General features: G+C 45.1%; 1 protein-coding gene and 1 pseudogene across 1 annotated transcript; both read right to left on the minus strand.

The window, feature by feature from the left end:
* Positions 1-324: 324 nt before the first annotated feature.
* On the minus strand, positions 325-4,254 carry LOC147061292 (uncharacterized; annotated as a pseudogene).
* A 3,715-nt stretch (positions 4,255-7,969) lies between these two features.
* LOC147061293 (general transcription factor II-I repeat domain-containing protein 2A-like) lies at positions 7,970-8,944 on the minus strand. The gene is made up of 2 exons (XM_085932068.1): positions 8,917-8,944; positions 7,970-8,835 (listed from the first exon to the last, which is right to left on the minus strand). The coding sequence occupies exons 1-2, from the start codon at positions 8,942-8,944 to the stop codon at positions 7,970-7,972; spliced, it is 894 nt and encodes a 297-aa protein (XP_085788194.1).
* Positions 8,945-17,072: the final 8,128 nt, after the last annotated feature.

Below are 17,072 nucleotides of genomic sequence, written 5' to 3' on the forward strand. Positions count from 1 at the left end.
TGTCCAAGAGTAAAACCAAGAGTACGACATTCGTCCAAGTTTAGTGATCGGCTGCAGACTTTGCAGGAAATCGAGCAAAACGTCAAAAACAATAAAAAATTGTCCAGAGAGCAGCGGCAGCAAAACGCGCCAGCGTTCACTCGGATATACCAAGGAAATGAGTGGAAGACCGTCTTCAAGACCCCGGTTGGCCACTTTGAGTATCTCGTCATGCCTTTTGGTCTCTGTAACGCCCCCGCCGTTTTCCAAGCACTGGTAAACTATGTCCTCCGGGATTTCCTCAACATTTTCATCTTCGTCTACCTGGATGACATCCTCATCTATTCACGGAATCTCTCGGAACACTGCCGCCATGCCCATTTGTTGCTGCAGCGTCTCCTGGTTTGTCAAGGCAGAGAAGTGTGAATTTCACAGACCATCATCTTTTTGGGGTTCATTCTCGAGGGCGGACTGGGTTCGGCCTGACCCTGACAAGAATAAAGTCGTCCCGGAGCCCCAAAACCAGATCCAACGGTTCCTTCTACCGCCGATTCATCCGTAATCACAGCTAGACAGCCGCTCCCCTCATAGCCCTGACCACCATCCTCACCATCGTCGACCGTTTCTCAAAGTCATGCCATCTAGTCCCTCTCAAGAAGCTCCCCTCTGCGTTCCAAACTGCCCAACTCCTAGTCAAGCACGTTTTCCGTCTCCATGGTATTCCACAGGAGATCCTTTCCGACAGAGGCCCTCAGTTCATTTCCCAAGTTTGGAAGCAGTTCAGTTCAGCTCTTGGTGCGAAGGTCTCTCTAACGTCCGGCTACCATCCCAAGTCAAATGGTCAGAGAGAACGCATGAACCAGGAGCTTGAAGCCGCACTCCGATGCCTGACTTCCGATAACCCGGCCGAGCTGAACAAGTTCCTTCCTTGGGTGGAACATGCGCACAATTCGTAGGTCTCCGCTGCCACGGGCCTGTCCTCGTTTGAAGCATTGCTTGGTTATCAACCTCCACTATTTCCTGCCGACGAGAAGTCAAGTCAAGTTTATTTGTATAGCCCTAAATCACAAGCAGTCTCAAAGGGCTTCACATAGACAAACAATTGACAATTATTCTCAAAGCATCCCCTGATCTTGAGCTCCCAAAAGGGCAAGGAAAAACAAAAACAAAAAACTACCAGGGGAAAAATGAGAAACCTTGAGAAGGGACCACAGATGGAAGAATCCCCCTTTCAGGATCACCAGGCTGCAATGGATGCAAAGAGGGCACATAAAATACATAATATGGAAATCAAAAAGTGGATGTCCAGGCCAAAGCGAAGAGCTGTCGGAGGAGACCTCGATCGTCCTGGCAGTGTCTTCGAGGAGGGTAATCCGCTGCAGTTCCCTCATCCTGAATTGGTCCACGAGAATCTAGATAGCTGCTGTCAGCTTGGGTGTCACCTAACCACCTTCCCAGCCAGGGAGGGGTGGGGGGAGTGGGGTCGGGGAGAGGGAGCAAAAACAAACTCCAGCCGAATCGGCCACTACAGGTTAATTAAAGGCCATATCATAGAAATATGTCTTTGAACGTGTCTTAAATGTTTCTACTGAGGTAGCAGTTCTAATATCCATTGGTAGGGCATTACAGAGCTCTGGAGCCCGAATAGAAAATGCTCTAGCCCCTGCAGACATTTTCTTGGCCCTCAGTGTCACTAAAAGACTAGCGTTTTGCGAACGAAGGTTACGAGACGGAACATAAGGAACAACTAAGTCAACGAGATATGAAGGCGCTAAGCCATGCAATGATTTATAGGTTAATAGAAGAACCTTGAAGTCACATCTTAAATGGACCGGGAGCCAGTTTAAGTTGGCTAATATTGTGGTAATGTGATCAAATTTTCTTGTCCGTGAGAGCAGCCTTGCAGCAGCATTTTGTACTAACTGTAGACTTTTGATGCTGGACTTGGGAAGACCAGAAAATAATGCATGACAGTAGTCCAGGCGCGACGTGATAAACGCATGTATAATAATTTCCGCATCACCGGTCGAGAGGATTGGGGGAATCTTACCAATATTACAAAGGTGAAAAAACGCAATTCTGGTTATATTCCCCCGAGATTAGTTACAGTATCACTCTGAGTGATAGTACGGTTATCTATAGTTTAGTTTATCTATAGTGGTTTCCTTAAATAAATGTTGATAACGAGCTGGACCAATTATCAACATCTCAGTTTTATCTGGGTTAAGACGAAGGAGGTTGAGAGACATCCATTGCTTGATCTCCGCGAGGCACGCCTCAAGATTACAACAGACCCGCGAATCTGTCATTGATAACGACATATATAATTGGGTGTCATCCGCGTAACATTGAAAACTAATATTATATTTACGTATTATGTCCCCAAGCAAAATCATATAAATATTAAATAGAATTGGTCCTAGTACCGATCCCTGTGGGACACCACACGTAACCTTATAGAGCTCAGAGGACGTATTGCCATGGACCACTCGGCCTCATATCTGATAGATATGAGTGAAACCAGCCTAGTGCTGACCCTGAAATACCAACACAACCTTTAAGACGCTCTAATAAAACATCAAAGTCTACAGTGTCGAAGGCAGCACTAAGATCGAGTAGTAACAATACCGATGAAGTGTTTGAATCCATAGCTATGAGGAGATCATTAGTCACTTCAGCAAGTGCTGTCTCAGTGGAATTATTAGCTCTAAAACCAGACTGGAAAGATTCAAATCGATTATTAGCGACCATTTAATCGCTCCTACTTTTTCAAGAAGTTTTGCTATGAATGGGAGTTTTGAAACTGGCCTATAGTTACTGAGACAGTCCGGGTCAAGACTTGGTCGCTTAAGTAGCGGTTTAATGATAGCAGTTTTAAAGGCTGTTGGCACTATCCCAGAGGAGACAGACAGATTAATTATATTGAAGACGGACGGTCCTAAGATTTGAAATAATTCTTTCAATAGTTTGGCTGGAAGCGGGTCGAGTAAACATGTTTGTTTAGCCGCACCAACTAATTGTGTAAGCCTTTCGAGGGAGACACTTTTAAAATTTGAAAGGGTGATCATCAGCGCCGGTAATCGGCGGTCTCAACTGAGCGATGGGAATGGTCATCTTGATCTCATCCCTAATGGATTCAATCTTTCGAGCAAAGAATTTCATGAACTCGTCAGCTGAGTGAAAGGAGCTATCGGGGGTCGGCTGGCGTAGTGTTAGCTTTGCCACTGTATCAAATAGGTATTTAGGATTGTTTTTATTGAGATTAATGACTTACAAAAAATAACGAGTTTTTGCTAAGATAAGCGCATCTTTATATTTCAGGAGGCTGTCACGCCATGCCTGATGGAAAACCTCAAGTTTGGTTAAACGCCATTTGCGTTCATGCTTTCTACATAATTGCTTAAGCCTTAAGCGAACGTATTTCATCTTTGAACCACGGAGTAGGCAATCTACGACGAGTTTTCAGACATAGCGGCGATGGCATTTAACAATGTATTATTGAATTTATTTGTAAGATTATCAATAGAGCCAGTATATGGGGGGAATACGGCAGTTGCTGGTGGCAGTAGCTCAGATAGCGCAGTTGCAGTCATGGAGTTAATATTACGACTGCTATAATTCTGATTGCTCTCTTGTCTTTGACTAAGAACTGAAATTTCAAATTTACCTAATGATGAGACAAAACAGTAGTCCTCGGGATAATACCAGATCTAAGGTATTTCCATTTCTATGCGTTGCTGCCTGTATTGCTGGCGTAAAACCAAACGTATCAGTTAGAGTTTGAAATGCCGAAGTAAGTGCCTCTGACGGTAAATTCATGTGGATATTAGAATTGCCCATGATTATTATATTATCCGCATTTGTCACTAGATCAGCCATGAATTCTGAAAATTCATCCAGGAAGCCAGAGTAAGCCCCGGGTGGATGGTAAATAACAGCAAGATAAAATGACGGTAAAGCAGTGGATCGGGCAGTGAGAACTTCAAATGTTTTAAATACGTTCATTGAATGAGGCGTAAATCTAAGATCGGAATCTGAGATGAGGGCAACACCCCCACCCTTTTTTCGAGGACGCGCCACATGTAAGCTCACAAAATTTGGAGGCGAGGCCTCATCAAGTGGTAGCAGTTCATTAGGTTTTAACCAGGTCTCGCAAAGACCAAATACATTTAGATTATGTACCATGATGAGGTCATCAACGAGAACTGCTTTCGTATGAAGCGATCTAATATTCATAAAACAGAGTTTAAGTGTAATCGGTCGATCAGGGTTCATATCTATCTCAGGATTTTTAAATGAAATGAAAGTAAGATTGTGTTCTCTAGGCCTGACATCACCTCTCAATTGTTTATTAGCGCGGTGGGATGATACGACCGTAGGAATTTGATAGTAAATATTTGGTACACATGTAATATCATCTGAAAGAGGCACCGTATCATCAGCTATACCGGTCAAGGTGGAGCGATTGGATTAGTCTACTACCTCAGTACAAAGTGTGTTCACGTGTACTGTAGCACTATTCAAACTGTGACGCTTTAGTCTACACAAGGAGCTATGTGCATGCTGGAAGTCTAGCCTAGCGCTAGTTAACTTTAACTTAACTGACTCCAAACCCATCCTGCCCCGGCCTGCTCTAAAGTGACCTGTCATGAGTGGCTCAAACAGTAATCTATATTCCTAGAAAGAATGAAGGCGCCTTCACGGTTAGGATGAAAGCCGTCCTTCCTCAGCATGTCGGGGCGGCCCCAGAAGCAGGACCAGTTATCTATAAAATACAGTCCCTGAGAAGGAGATTGCGGTCACATCCGTTCGCCACCACATGCGCCGCTGTAAGCAGGTCTGGTCTAACGCCATCAAGAACCTCCAACGCACTGTCGAACCAAACCGGAGATACGCCGACCGAATACTCCCCTGGTCAAAAGGTCTGGCTCTCCTCCTGGGACATTCCCCTCAAGTCCATGTCGAAGAAACTTGCTCCATGCTTTATTGGCCCATACGAGATTGTGTCTGTGATCAGTCCCTCAGCAGTCCGTCTCAGTCTGCCTCCAACCCTCCGGATTCATCCCACGTTCCATGTCACCCAGATCAAACCTTTCCGATCCAGCTCGTTCCTTCCTCCTAATGTGCCTATTTTTTAAGAGGGATGCAAGCACAGGGATTTGGGAGGTCACATGAGCTTTTATTTCAATTGCCTGATAACATTTTTGAGATACAATGAATAAGTTTGATGAGGTTTATTTAAAACACTTAAATTAAAATATTAATTAGGATGAACCCATTTACCCAGTCGTCTGTGACAGAAAACTGTCAGACCTCAATTTTCTGGAGCACTCTATGTATACTTTGTCACTTTTTTTAGGTGACAGACTGTCTGTATTTTCTATCTTTTGGTTGCCTTTCTAAAGTTGAAAACTCCAGGGGATTTACAGGTGTAAGAAAGTATACTGATTTAGGTCTACAGTGTTTCACTTCTTTTTCCCTTGCTGTAGATGAGAGCACTGACGTGTCTGATATTGCGCAGCTGACTGTCTTCGTCCGCGGCGTGGACACAAATCTGTGTGTTACGGAGGAGCTTCTGGGATTTAAACCAATGCATGGCACAACCACAGGGAAAGAAATCTTTGAGGAGGTTTGAAAATGTGTAACTGAAATAAACCTTCCGTGGAATAAACTTGTGGGATTAACCACTGATGGTGCGCCAACCATGAGTGGTAAAGGAATGGACTGGTGGGCAGGGTCTGTGAAAAGATGCGCGAAGAGAACTGTGCAGGTGAATTATCTGTTGTTCACTGCATCTTACATCAAGAATCCCTGTGTGGTAAAGCGCTGAAGATGGAGGATGTTATGTCCACAGTAACACAAAGGTCTCAATCACCGTCAGTTTAAGTCTTTTCTGGAATTTTCTATGCACTTTTTCTTGCTACTCCAAGGCCTGAATGGTTGATTTATTCATAGTTATGTTATTTTATTTTCAAATTTATTAGCCTGTGTAAGAAGCTAATTTTGACATTTACCTCAGAAGGCTGCAAACAGAAAGGAGGCATTCAATTTTTATTTAAATTTGATTTAATATGCCTTTGATATGTTTTATTATTATTTGTTAGGGTTGAATAGATTAGGGTGATCATATTATGTTGGAATGTAATCAGTGGTGATTGACCTAGATTAGGGTGATCATATTATGTTGGAATGTAATCAGTGGTGATTGACCTAAGCTTGTCCTGTCTTAACAAAGGAGCAGAACAAAGTGCTAAGATCCTTTGCACTGATTGACCAATTGTAGAAGACGCAATCAAAGTTGTTTTGTCTACTCAACATTGTAAAACATCCCCCGCTATGATGTGATCAGAGGCCAGGTGTTTCAACCCCCACCTTGGCCACCACACATGTAAATTGTCACCCCCACCCTTCTTTTCTCAATAAATACTCTCTTGCATGGGTGCAGCGGCAGACTTGGTTCGGACAGTGCTGTGTCAACAGCATCGAACAAGTTCTCCACTTGCAGAATTTGTTCGGACATTGTTGTAGTTACAATGACGAACAAATTCTCCACGTGCAAGTGTTCAAAGGGCATACTGTCTCCTGTGTGATTCTTGCACAATAAGTTAGAGTCGGAACATCTCTAACATTATTATTATTATGACTATTATTGTTATTATTCGTATTATTAGTGTTATTATCAACTTGATTTTGCACGCCTGCACTTTTAAGTTATATAAGCCTTGCTTGTTCAATATTCATTGTAAAATCAAAACTTGTTTGATTCCATATTAAAAGGTTCATTTGTTCAACCTTGGCCCACGGCTTTGTTCAATTTAAAATTTTGGCCCACTGTGAATTTGACTTTGACACCCCTGATATAGATACACGTGTTCATATGTACACTGTGTTAGACAGAAAATAAGGTGACAAGAACTCAATGTAGTCAACTTAGACTGCAGCCACTAAGAGGGAGGTGCTTGTATGTACAGTAAATGTGGGCTTTGCGCATTGTTGTAAGTCAGCCAAACGAGCTCGGAAAATGACAAGATCAATACCCTAGTAGGAGGAGTTGTTAGCCTCTCGATTTTTTATCTTGCTTGAGGGATAAAAAGAATAAAGCCACTGCAGTTGCTATGTCGTCCATTGTTGCTGAGAAAATAAAGAAAGTGGTTGATTTGTGGTTATTTTGTATAGCGGAACCGTGAAGCGCAGTTAGTTATGTAATGTGTGCCGTCTACCAGTGTTGTGTGACGTCAGAAGTTGAGCGTTGACTTGCGTGCTGTATTTCTGTCTGTTGCAGAACTACACACACCGTTCACACAAGAATCACATTCACACACCCAAACACTCACCCAAGTACACTACACACACCTGCTCTCACATCCTTATGACCAAACGTGCGCCTATACCCTTTTGCCTGAGCCACAGTGCCTGTTACTTTTTTGCCAATAATTCAGTAAAGCAATCAAAACTTCTGTGTTCTGACTGACGAAAAGAGCATAACCATCCGAGCCAACCCCCTATACCAGGGGTGGGCAATTAATTTTTATCAGGGGCCGCATGAGAAGCCTGAATTGTGTCAGAGGGCCACCAACTTTATTTCATTGTAAAATACTTAAATTAAATATTTTGAATAGCTGGTACTGATAATCAGAAGAATAAAGCACTCTGTAAATATGTATATTAGGTTATGTGAAACTGTGGTCTATTGGTTAAATAAGAAAAACAATTATTGAACCAGTGCAATTTATTATTTAACTTGTTAATCTCCACAAACAATAACTTGTAATGCTTTCCACCTCGTTTTACCTGTTCAGTGAGAATAATCCAGTCTGTTCTGGGCTTCAACAAGGGCATTGAAATTTGGCGGAATGTCTGAAGTGGCTATGCGAAGGACAGCTGAGAGGTGGTCATCAGTCATAGAGGATCTGTGTTTGGATTTGTTGAACTTCATAACTGAGAATGTCTGTTCACATTGATAGGTAGATCCAAAGAGGACTAGGATCCTCTAGGCATTCCTCCTCAGGTGTGGAAAGTTCTCCTCTTTGAGGGCGGAGTAAAAGTCCAGCAGTGAGACTGACTTGAAGTGATCTGCCAGATGTGTGTCAGACTGCAGATCAATGAGTTCCATCTGAACTTCACTTGGTGCATCATCCACACTGCAGTTGAAGGGAGAAGAAACCATGTGCATTTCACTCTCAAGAGTTTTGAAATCTTGAAATCTCCTTGAAAACTCTGCATGCAATGCTTCTAACATGGTTGAGTACTTTTGGAGGTGATCACCTGATCTTTTGGCTTCCTTAAGTGTTGGCAAGTGGGTCAGAATGTTGTCCTTCACTTGGCTTGAGAGAAGCTGCAGTTTTCTCATGAAAGCCTTCACTGCACTGTACATCTCATGCACAAAAAGGCCCTTGCTCTGCATTTTGACATTTAGTTCGTTCATTAGTGCAGTCACATCAACAGCGAATCCGAGGTCTGCCAACCAGTTGTTATCTGAAAGTTCTGGGATGTCATGACCTTTCTGAATACAGAACTCCTGAATCTGGTCTCTCAGGTCCCAGACACTTTTCAAAACCTTGCCAAGGCTGAGCCACCTAACAGTGCAGTGATAGCTTATATCACCATGTTCAGCCTCAGTTTCCTCCAACAGAGCAACAAACTGTCTGTGATTTAAAGCTCTTGCTCTGATGAAATTAACTATTTTAGTGACAGCATCAACGACATGTTTCATTTTTAACACTGTCTTACACAACACTTCCTGATGTATGATAGAATGCAAAAATGTCAATTTCTGATCAGGGTTAATTTCTGTCACTTTATCCTGCATTCTCTTTAAAAGTCCAACATTTTTCCCTGTCAGATTTGGACAACCATCTGTTGTCACACCTGCAAGCTTGTCCTATTTCAGTCCTAAAATGTCCATACATGCATTTACCTCTCTGAACAAGTCATTACCGGTGGTTGTCCCTTTAATTGACTGCATGGCTGCCAACGCCTCCGTGATTTGAAAGTCTGCGGTTATTCCACGTAAGAAGATGAGCAGCTGGGCAGTGTCACGTACATCGCAGCTCTCATCCAAAGCCAGAGAAAAAAAGTCAAAGTCGGCCGCTCTGTTCTTCAGCTGAAGTTCTAAGTTCCCCGCGATGTCCTCAATCCGCCTCGTTACAGTGCGTCGGGAGAGTGAAATGTTCTCAAATGCGCCTTTTTTCTCTGGGCACATCAGCGCAGCAGAGTCCAATAAACACTCCTTAATAAACTCTCCGTCGGAAAACGCCTTACTTTTTCTGGCGATTTTGTGAGAAATGACATAACTTGTCCTGACGGCTGCATCTCTGGGAGTGTGAAGTTTAGTGAAAAATCCTTGTTGGGTTTGTAGTTTTGCAAGCAATGCATCGTACTCCCTTGCACGCTCTTCACCAGACAGATTTCTGTATATTTCTTCATGCTTGGTGGTGTAGTGGCGATTCAAATTATATTCTTTAAACACAGCAACCTTACCACAGACTAAGCACACTGCTTTGCCTTTAATTTCTGTAAAGAAATATTTGGAAGTCCATGTTTTGTTGAAAATACGGCATTCGTTATCAACTTTTCTTTTCTTGGGATGTGCCGACATCTTAACCTGGCGAACAGCATCACCTTCACTCACACACGTGTATACGCGAGTGAAGGTGCTACGTCTACGACGTGCATACTAGCGACGTAACGCTTTTCAAAATAAAATTTCAAAATAAAAGTAAAAAAAAAAGTTTAATTTATGGTGTTTATGATTGGCCTCACGCGGGCCGGACAGGGACGTACCAAGGGCCGGATGTGGCCTATACAGTCCTCAGGCTCCCAAACAGAAACAGTAGGTTTATTTACATTTCAAAAACCAGAAGCCATTTGTTTACAAATGTGATTGCATTTTAGTTTACATATTTTAATTTTCAGATATTAAAAAGTGATGGACATTTTTTGCATGATTTGAATGAGGCAAAATAACATGCTTTTTCTCTCGAATATATTGTTATAATCATTTGTTTCAGATGTACTGTAATTATTTTCTGTAGAAAAATTCAATTTGGTGTTCAAAAAGTCTTTTTTCATACTTGAGTCTTGAAAAAGAGGGGGTCGTCTTATAATTAGGGTTGTCTTATATTCGGGCCAATACGGTAATGCTCCAGCTCCTCTCTAGTACATGTCATGGTAGACACTCGCACAAGCAAGTGAACGCCAGCGAACAAACTTATGCGAGGCACATTACGCCATAGTTCATTTGGGATCCTGGCTGAACATAGCATAACAAACACGCGAAATAAGCGGGGCATCTTATTGTCATTTGTCGGTTAAATGACTATGCCAGACAGCTAGTCACCACCTATGCTGCACAACAAGAACCTGCACTGGCAATGGGAAAACATCGCAAACTGGCCTGGTTTGGCCATGTCACAAGACACACTTCCCTGTCAAAGACCATCCTATAGGGCAGTGGTCCCCAACCTTTTTTATGCCACGGACCAGTTACGCGTCAGAAATATTTTTGCGAACCGGCCTTTATATAAATAAATAATACATTTATCTAAATAAATAATACATTTATAATAAATATGTAAATACTATGAAATAAAATGATACGACTGGCATAAAACACCCCTCCGTGAGTCGTCACCTTATCGTGGTGGAGGGGTTTGCGTACCCCTATGATCCTAGGAGCCATGTTGTCTGGGGCTTCATGCCCCTGGTACGGTCACCCATGGCGAAAGGGTCCCAAGTGAGGGGCCAGACAAAGCACGGCTCACCAAAGCCCCTTATGATGACAAACAAAAAAGGACTTTGTTTTCCCTCGCCCGGACGCTGGTCACCGGGGCCCCCCTCTGGAGCCAGGTCTGGAGGTGGGGCTCGAAGGCGAGCGCCTGATGGCCGGGCCTTCGCCCATGGGGCCCGGCCGGGCATAGCCCGAAAAGAAAACGTGGGTCCCCCTTCCAATGGGCTCACCACCTATAGGAGGAGCCAAAGGGGTCGGGTGCAGAGTGAGCTGGGCGGCGGCCAAAGGCGGGAACCTTGGCGGTCCGATCCCCGGCTGCAGAATCTGGCTCTTGGGACATGGAATGTCACCTCTCTTGCTGGAAAGGAGCCTGAGCTAGAGACACAGCGATGGATGTAAGTGGGAGAGAATTGCATCATTTTTTATATGTTTCAAAATAAATTCTTACTCATTGTTGGAGTAATCTCAAGAAAGCCTTGGCCTGCCAGACCTGGAGGCCTCATCTTTTACGAGTTTACGACTCTCCTTTGAACTAAGTACTTCCTATTCAGTTCAAGGAATGTCTTTTGATCCCCGTCAGCCTTATGTATCCTTCCTGTCCTTATGTTACTTTTGTGTTTGTTTTTGTAAGAGGTCTTCACTAACAATGAGCAGAGCTTCTTTGCATAGGTGAGGTGTTCTTTGTTTAGTTCAAAGGGACTTCATTCCTTTTAGTTAACTGTAGCTTTGATTCATTGGGGATATGGGAGGAAACTGGAGTGCCCGAAGAAAACCCGCGCGGTCTCTTGGGGAGAACATATATATATATATATATATATATATATATATATATATATATAAAAAACTCTCTCTCTCTCTCTGTGTCCGATCCGTTGGTTATGGACCATTTGTAATGAGCACAAAACTCCAGTCACATAACACCCACTCACCCACTCACCCACTCACTCACTCACTCACTCACTCACTCACTCACTCACTCACTCACTCACTCACTCAACCACCCACCCACCCACCCACTCACTCACTCACTCACTCACTCACTCACTCACTCAGGGTGTGGGGGACGTTTCTCCCAATCACACCCTTTCATAGCTCGCAGCCACTGCCCACGTGAACATTGAAGTCACCGAGCAAATCGAAAGCGTCCCCAGATGGTCCACTCTCCAGCACTCATTCCAAGGACTCAAGAAAAGGTGGGTACTAGGAACTGCTGCTGCTGCAGCTGCTGCTATGCTCTCGTCCATCAGGGTGAACAGCAATGTACAGGCGGTAAGCCTGGGGGCAATAAGAACGCCACTCACCATGAAAAACTCCAGAGTGGAAGAGAGTCCAACCCAGAGAACTAGCACCAGAGCACAAAATGTATGTGGAGGCGACTCCCACTATGTGTAGTCGGAACTTCTCTGCCTTACACACCAACTTGGGCTTTTTCCCTGTCAGAGAGGTGACATTTCATGTACCCAAGAGCCAGCTTCTGTAGCTCGGGATCAAATCGCCAAGGTCCTCGTCTTCCGCCACCCATTTCTCTCTGCACTTGAGTCCTAAGGCCCCTCCCACAAGTGATGGGCCCATGGGATGATTGTTAGAGTTAATAGTTAAAATTTTAACATTTTTTGAATAGTTCAACCTAGAGGACTGGTACTAGAGCCCAAAATGTATGTGGAGGTGACTCCAACTATGTCTAGTCGGAACTTCTCTGCTTTGCACAGCAGCTCGGGCTTATTCCCTGTTAGAGAGAAGACTTTTTTTTTGGGGGGGGGGGGGGGATTTGATTTGTTTATTTCGGCAAGTATATAAACAATAACATTTTTACAGCTTTATTTCACATTAGATTTGACATGACTTGTCGAAAAAGGAAGTGGGTTGAAGTAATTCTGCTTATCTAAGTCAAAGTCAGCTTTATTGTCAATTTCTTCATGTTAAGACACACACAGATCAAAATTACGTTTCCCGCCGTCCACAGTGACTAGACACATCACACAACACATACAAGCAAATAGCACAGAGTAAAAACAATAGATAAGAGCGATGAATAAGTAATAAGCAAATGACCGAAATAAATAAACAATAAATAAATAAATAAATAGACAAATGAGGAGCAAAATGGAACAAGCGTGCAGACAGCCAGAATATAGCGCCAAAGTACAGGACGTTATGCAGCCGAGGGTGGAGGGAGTTCAGGATCTTGACAGCTTGGAGTATGAAGCTGTTGGTGAGTCTGGTGGTGCGGGAGCGCAAGCTCCTGTACCTCTTCCCAGAGGGCAGAAGATCAAACAAAGTGTGAGCGGGGTGACTCTCATCATACACAATCGCGGTCGCCTTGCGGGTGAGACGGGAGGTGTGAATGTCCTTCAGGGAGGGGAGTTAAGCACCAATAATCCTACCGGCTGTGTTCGCTGCAGGGCCTTCATGTTGTATTCAGTGCAGCTACCACCCCACACAGCGATACAACTGGAGAGGATGCTCTCAATGGTGCCACGGTAGAATGTGGTCATGATGGCAGGAGTAGCACTCGGTCGCCTGAGTTTCCGCAGAAAGTACAGGCGGCGCTGAGCTTTCTTCACCAGTGACGCAGTGTTGGTGGTCCAGGAGAGGTCCTCACTGATGTGCACCCCCAGAAATCTGGTGCTGCTCACTCCACCAGAGCACCGTCGATGGTCAGCGGCAGGTGTTGGGTGTGACCCTTCCAGAAGTCAACAACAATCTCCTTGGTCTTGCTGACGTTCAGCAGGAGGTTGTTGTCCCTGCACCACGTGGCCAGATGGTCGACCTCCAACCTGTATTGAGTCTCGTCGCCCCCGGTGATGAGACCCACCAGAGTCGTGTCGTCAGCATATTTCAGCATGCGGTTGCTGCTGTACTTTGCAGTGCAGTCATGCGTCAGCAGGGTGAAGAGCAGCGGACTAAGCACGCAGCCTTGGGGGGCCCCTGTGCTTAGCGTGATGCTGCCGGAGATATTGTCACCAACACGCACTACCTGAGGCCTCTGACAGAGGAAGTCCAGTAGCCAGTTGCAAAGGCAGGTACTGAGGCCCAGGTTGTCGAGTTTGCAGATGAGACGCTGTGGAACAATGGTGTTGAATGCAGAACTGAAGTCCATAAACAGCAATCTCACATTCGAGTCTCTGTTCTCCAGGTGGGTGAAGGCAGAGTGGAGGGCAGAGCAGATGGCATCCTCAGAGGACCGTTTGGCTCGGTACGCAAACTGGAAGGGGTCTATGGTGGGGGGGAGAACGAACCTGACGTGCGCCATGACAAGCCACTCAAAGCACTTCATGATGATGGGTGTCAGTGCCACAGGGCGGTAGTCATTGAAGCAGGAAGGAGCAGGTTTTTTCCACACAGGTATGATGGTGGCAGCCTTGAAACATGACGGGACGATGGCCTGCTGCAGGAAAATGTTAAAGATGTCCGTGAAGACATCCATGAGCTCCTCAGCGCAGTCCTTCAGCGCTCGGCCCGGGATGTCCGGGCCCGCCGCCTTACGGGTGTTGATAGCGGCAAGCGTCCTCCTCACACTAACAGCAGAGAGGCACAGGGGCTTCTCGTTCGGAGGGGGAGGGGTCTTCAGCAGGCAATAGCGGTTTTGAGCGTCGAAGCGAGCAAAGAAGTGGTTCAGTTCGTTGAGCAGAGGGACGTTGCCCTCACCGCTCTGTGGCGCGGGCTTGTAGTCCGTGATGGTCTGAATGACTTGCCACAGGCTCCGTGTGTCCCTGCTGTCTTTGAAGTGGGCGGTAATCTTGGAAGAGAACGCCTTTTTTGCTTCCTTGATGCCCCGGGACAGGTTCGCCCTAGCTGATCTCACGCCCGCTTCATCCCCAGCCCTGTAGGCTTTGTCTCTGGCCCTCAGCAGCCCAAGACAGCCCCTCTCAGCCATGGCTTCCAGTTAGCCCGGTGATGATGTATTTAGTGAGGGTCACATCATCAATGCATTTCGCGATGTAAGAGGTCACAGAGTGAGTCTACTCCTCAATGTCCGTCTGATTGTTGCAAGTGGCTGCCTGCTTAAACATTTCCCAGTCTGGAGTGCCAAAGCAGTCTCGAAGAGCATCAGAGGCCCCCCCAGGCCACACTCTTACCCGCTTGCGAACCGGCCTGGAAGCTCTCACTCTTTGTCTGTAAGCGGGCATAAGCATAACAGTAATATGGTCAAAGTCCAATGTGGAGGAGGGGGTGGCCTTGAAAGCTCCTATATGTGCAGTGTAGACCAGGTCCAGGAAGCTGTCACCATGTGTCGGATAATTAACATGCTGGTGAAGCTTTGGAAAGACAGACTTCAGGTCAGCATGATTAAAATCCCCAGCGAAGATGGTGAAACTGTCAGGGTGCGCCGTCTGCTGTTCACTGACAGCCTGGTACAGTTCACTAAGGGCCGTGATCCTGTCGATTTCAACATTGGAAGGCGGGATGTAGACCGCGACAAGCAGAATCGCAGTAAATTCCCTTTGCAGGTAAAAAGGACGGCACTTAATGATGTTAGGATACGGATTTTAGCTATTGATCTGACTCCAAATTGCGATCAACACTTAACACAAGTTGCTATGTCCCAATCCACACACTGGCGCACTTAACAATTTTGCGAGTTCGTTCTGTCAAAGAGAAGACCAGTAGATCAATCAGACCAAATTTACCAATTGTTTATTTCTAACAAAGCGCACTAATACAGGCCTGGGTCCCGGGTCCCTCACACTAAAACTCATGCGTTTTTGTGACCACCAAAAGACGACACATTCTTCCGGGTTGCCCAGTTTTAAGAAACACAATATGGATATTAAAACATGCAAAACATTGTGTGATGATTGGTCGATGGCCATCTCCTCCCCGTCGAGGTGTTATTGCTGTGGTCAGGCGGTTGGGTTTTCCCCGCGAAGCCCGACCACCTGGACGTGTTGGTGTTCTCGTTTCTCACCGACCTTGAGGTGGGATCGTCCGGTAATCCCTTGTTTCTCACCGACCTTGAGGTGTTCTCGTCCGGTACTCCCTGTCTGGGCCTGTTCCACAACACTTCAAAGAAAACAAGTTCATGCAGTTTGCCTGCACATTCTTCTCCACCCACCAATCCACACGAGCACTCCAATACTAGATATTATATTGATATGATTATAAGTTTAACACAACCTTAAAAAACATGTTTGCAAACTGCTGAAAGCACATTTCCTTTTAATGATCACAAACTCCGCCAGTGGCAAGCAGTGTCTGCGTACAACTACAGAGTCCAGGCACCATTTATCACGGATGTAGACACAGATTCCTCCTCCACGCGATTTTCCCCCTTTTACAATGGTCAGTTAGCACGTCAGATGCACCAGTTGCACAGCAGAGTCTGGAATGTTGACATTCAACCAAGTCTCAGTGAACATGAGCACACAGCAGTTACTCACTGTCCAGTTCGTAGATCTCAGCAGTCGAATGTAATCCATTTTGTTGTCCAGCGACCGAACCTTCGCCAGAAGAATGGAAGGCACGGCCGGGTGAGTTGGGTTGGCCGCTAGCCTGACCCGGACGCCTCCTCGCACACCGCTTCCGACGCTTTTATGCGGGGAAGGAGTAGCAGACAAGTCCGGCGTTGTTTCAGGCCGGAGTTGTCCGAATGCCTTTAATGTCTCCGTTTCAAAGTTCATAACGCCGCAAAACTCGCTTTCGCCGATGTCGAGCAGAACCTGCCTGCTGTACTTGTAGCACGACGCGGTAAGACTAGAGGAACACGCAAAACTGTCGGACAAACACTTAATCAACGAACAAAACACCGATCGGTTGAGACAGAGAGGTCGCTGCGTGTGCACGCGCCGCCATCTTGTATAGATATAGATATAGATATATATCTAGTACCGTCCCGATTTCAACTAATGTTTCTAATGTTTCACTGCAAGACTCTACACAATATACTTTACTACAGCACTACCTATATATCACCGTAACCATGGAAAGGAAGAAGCAAAAGAAAAATGAATTTGACCAGTACAATATGATTGTAACTGCATCTGAGGCAGTATTTCAGCTCAAAGTATTTTAGTTCATACATTAATGATTTCGGTTCATAACTTAATAATAATAATAATAATAATAATAATAATAATAATAATAATAATAAATTATATTATAACGCACTTTATATTCGGAGGAATCTCAAAGTGCTACATGGCAAGTAAAAACAAGAATAAAAAGCAAGGACAAGTATAAAACAACTGGACGACAACCAGGATATAAAAACAGGAATTACAGAAATGCCAAAGTAAAGAGGTGAGTTTTAAGTCCGGTTTTGAAAGAGTCAGTGGATTGGGGTGCTCTTAGGTGGTCGGGGAGGGAGTTCCACAGTGTGGGGGCTGCATGGCAGAAGGCCCGGTCGCCCATGGTGCGCAGCTTG

Source organism: Syngnathus leptorhynchus, chromosome 2, assembly GCF_054491065.1.
Source record: "Syngnathus leptorhynchus isolate UIUO chromosome 2, UIUO_Slep, whole genome shotgun sequence".
NCBI classification, from domain to species: Eukaryota; Metazoa; Chordata; class Actinopteri; order Syngnathiformes; family Syngnathidae; genus Syngnathus; species Syngnathus leptorhynchus.

Coding starts and splice junctions, on each gene's coding strand:
- LOC147061293 (XM_085932068.1), bottom strand. CDS start 8,944: ATGCAGTCAATTAAAGGGACAACCACCG. Junction 8,836..8,916: donor AATTAAAGGGACAACCACCG/GTAATGACTTGT, acceptor GTGTGACAACAG/ATGGTTGTCCAAATCTGACA.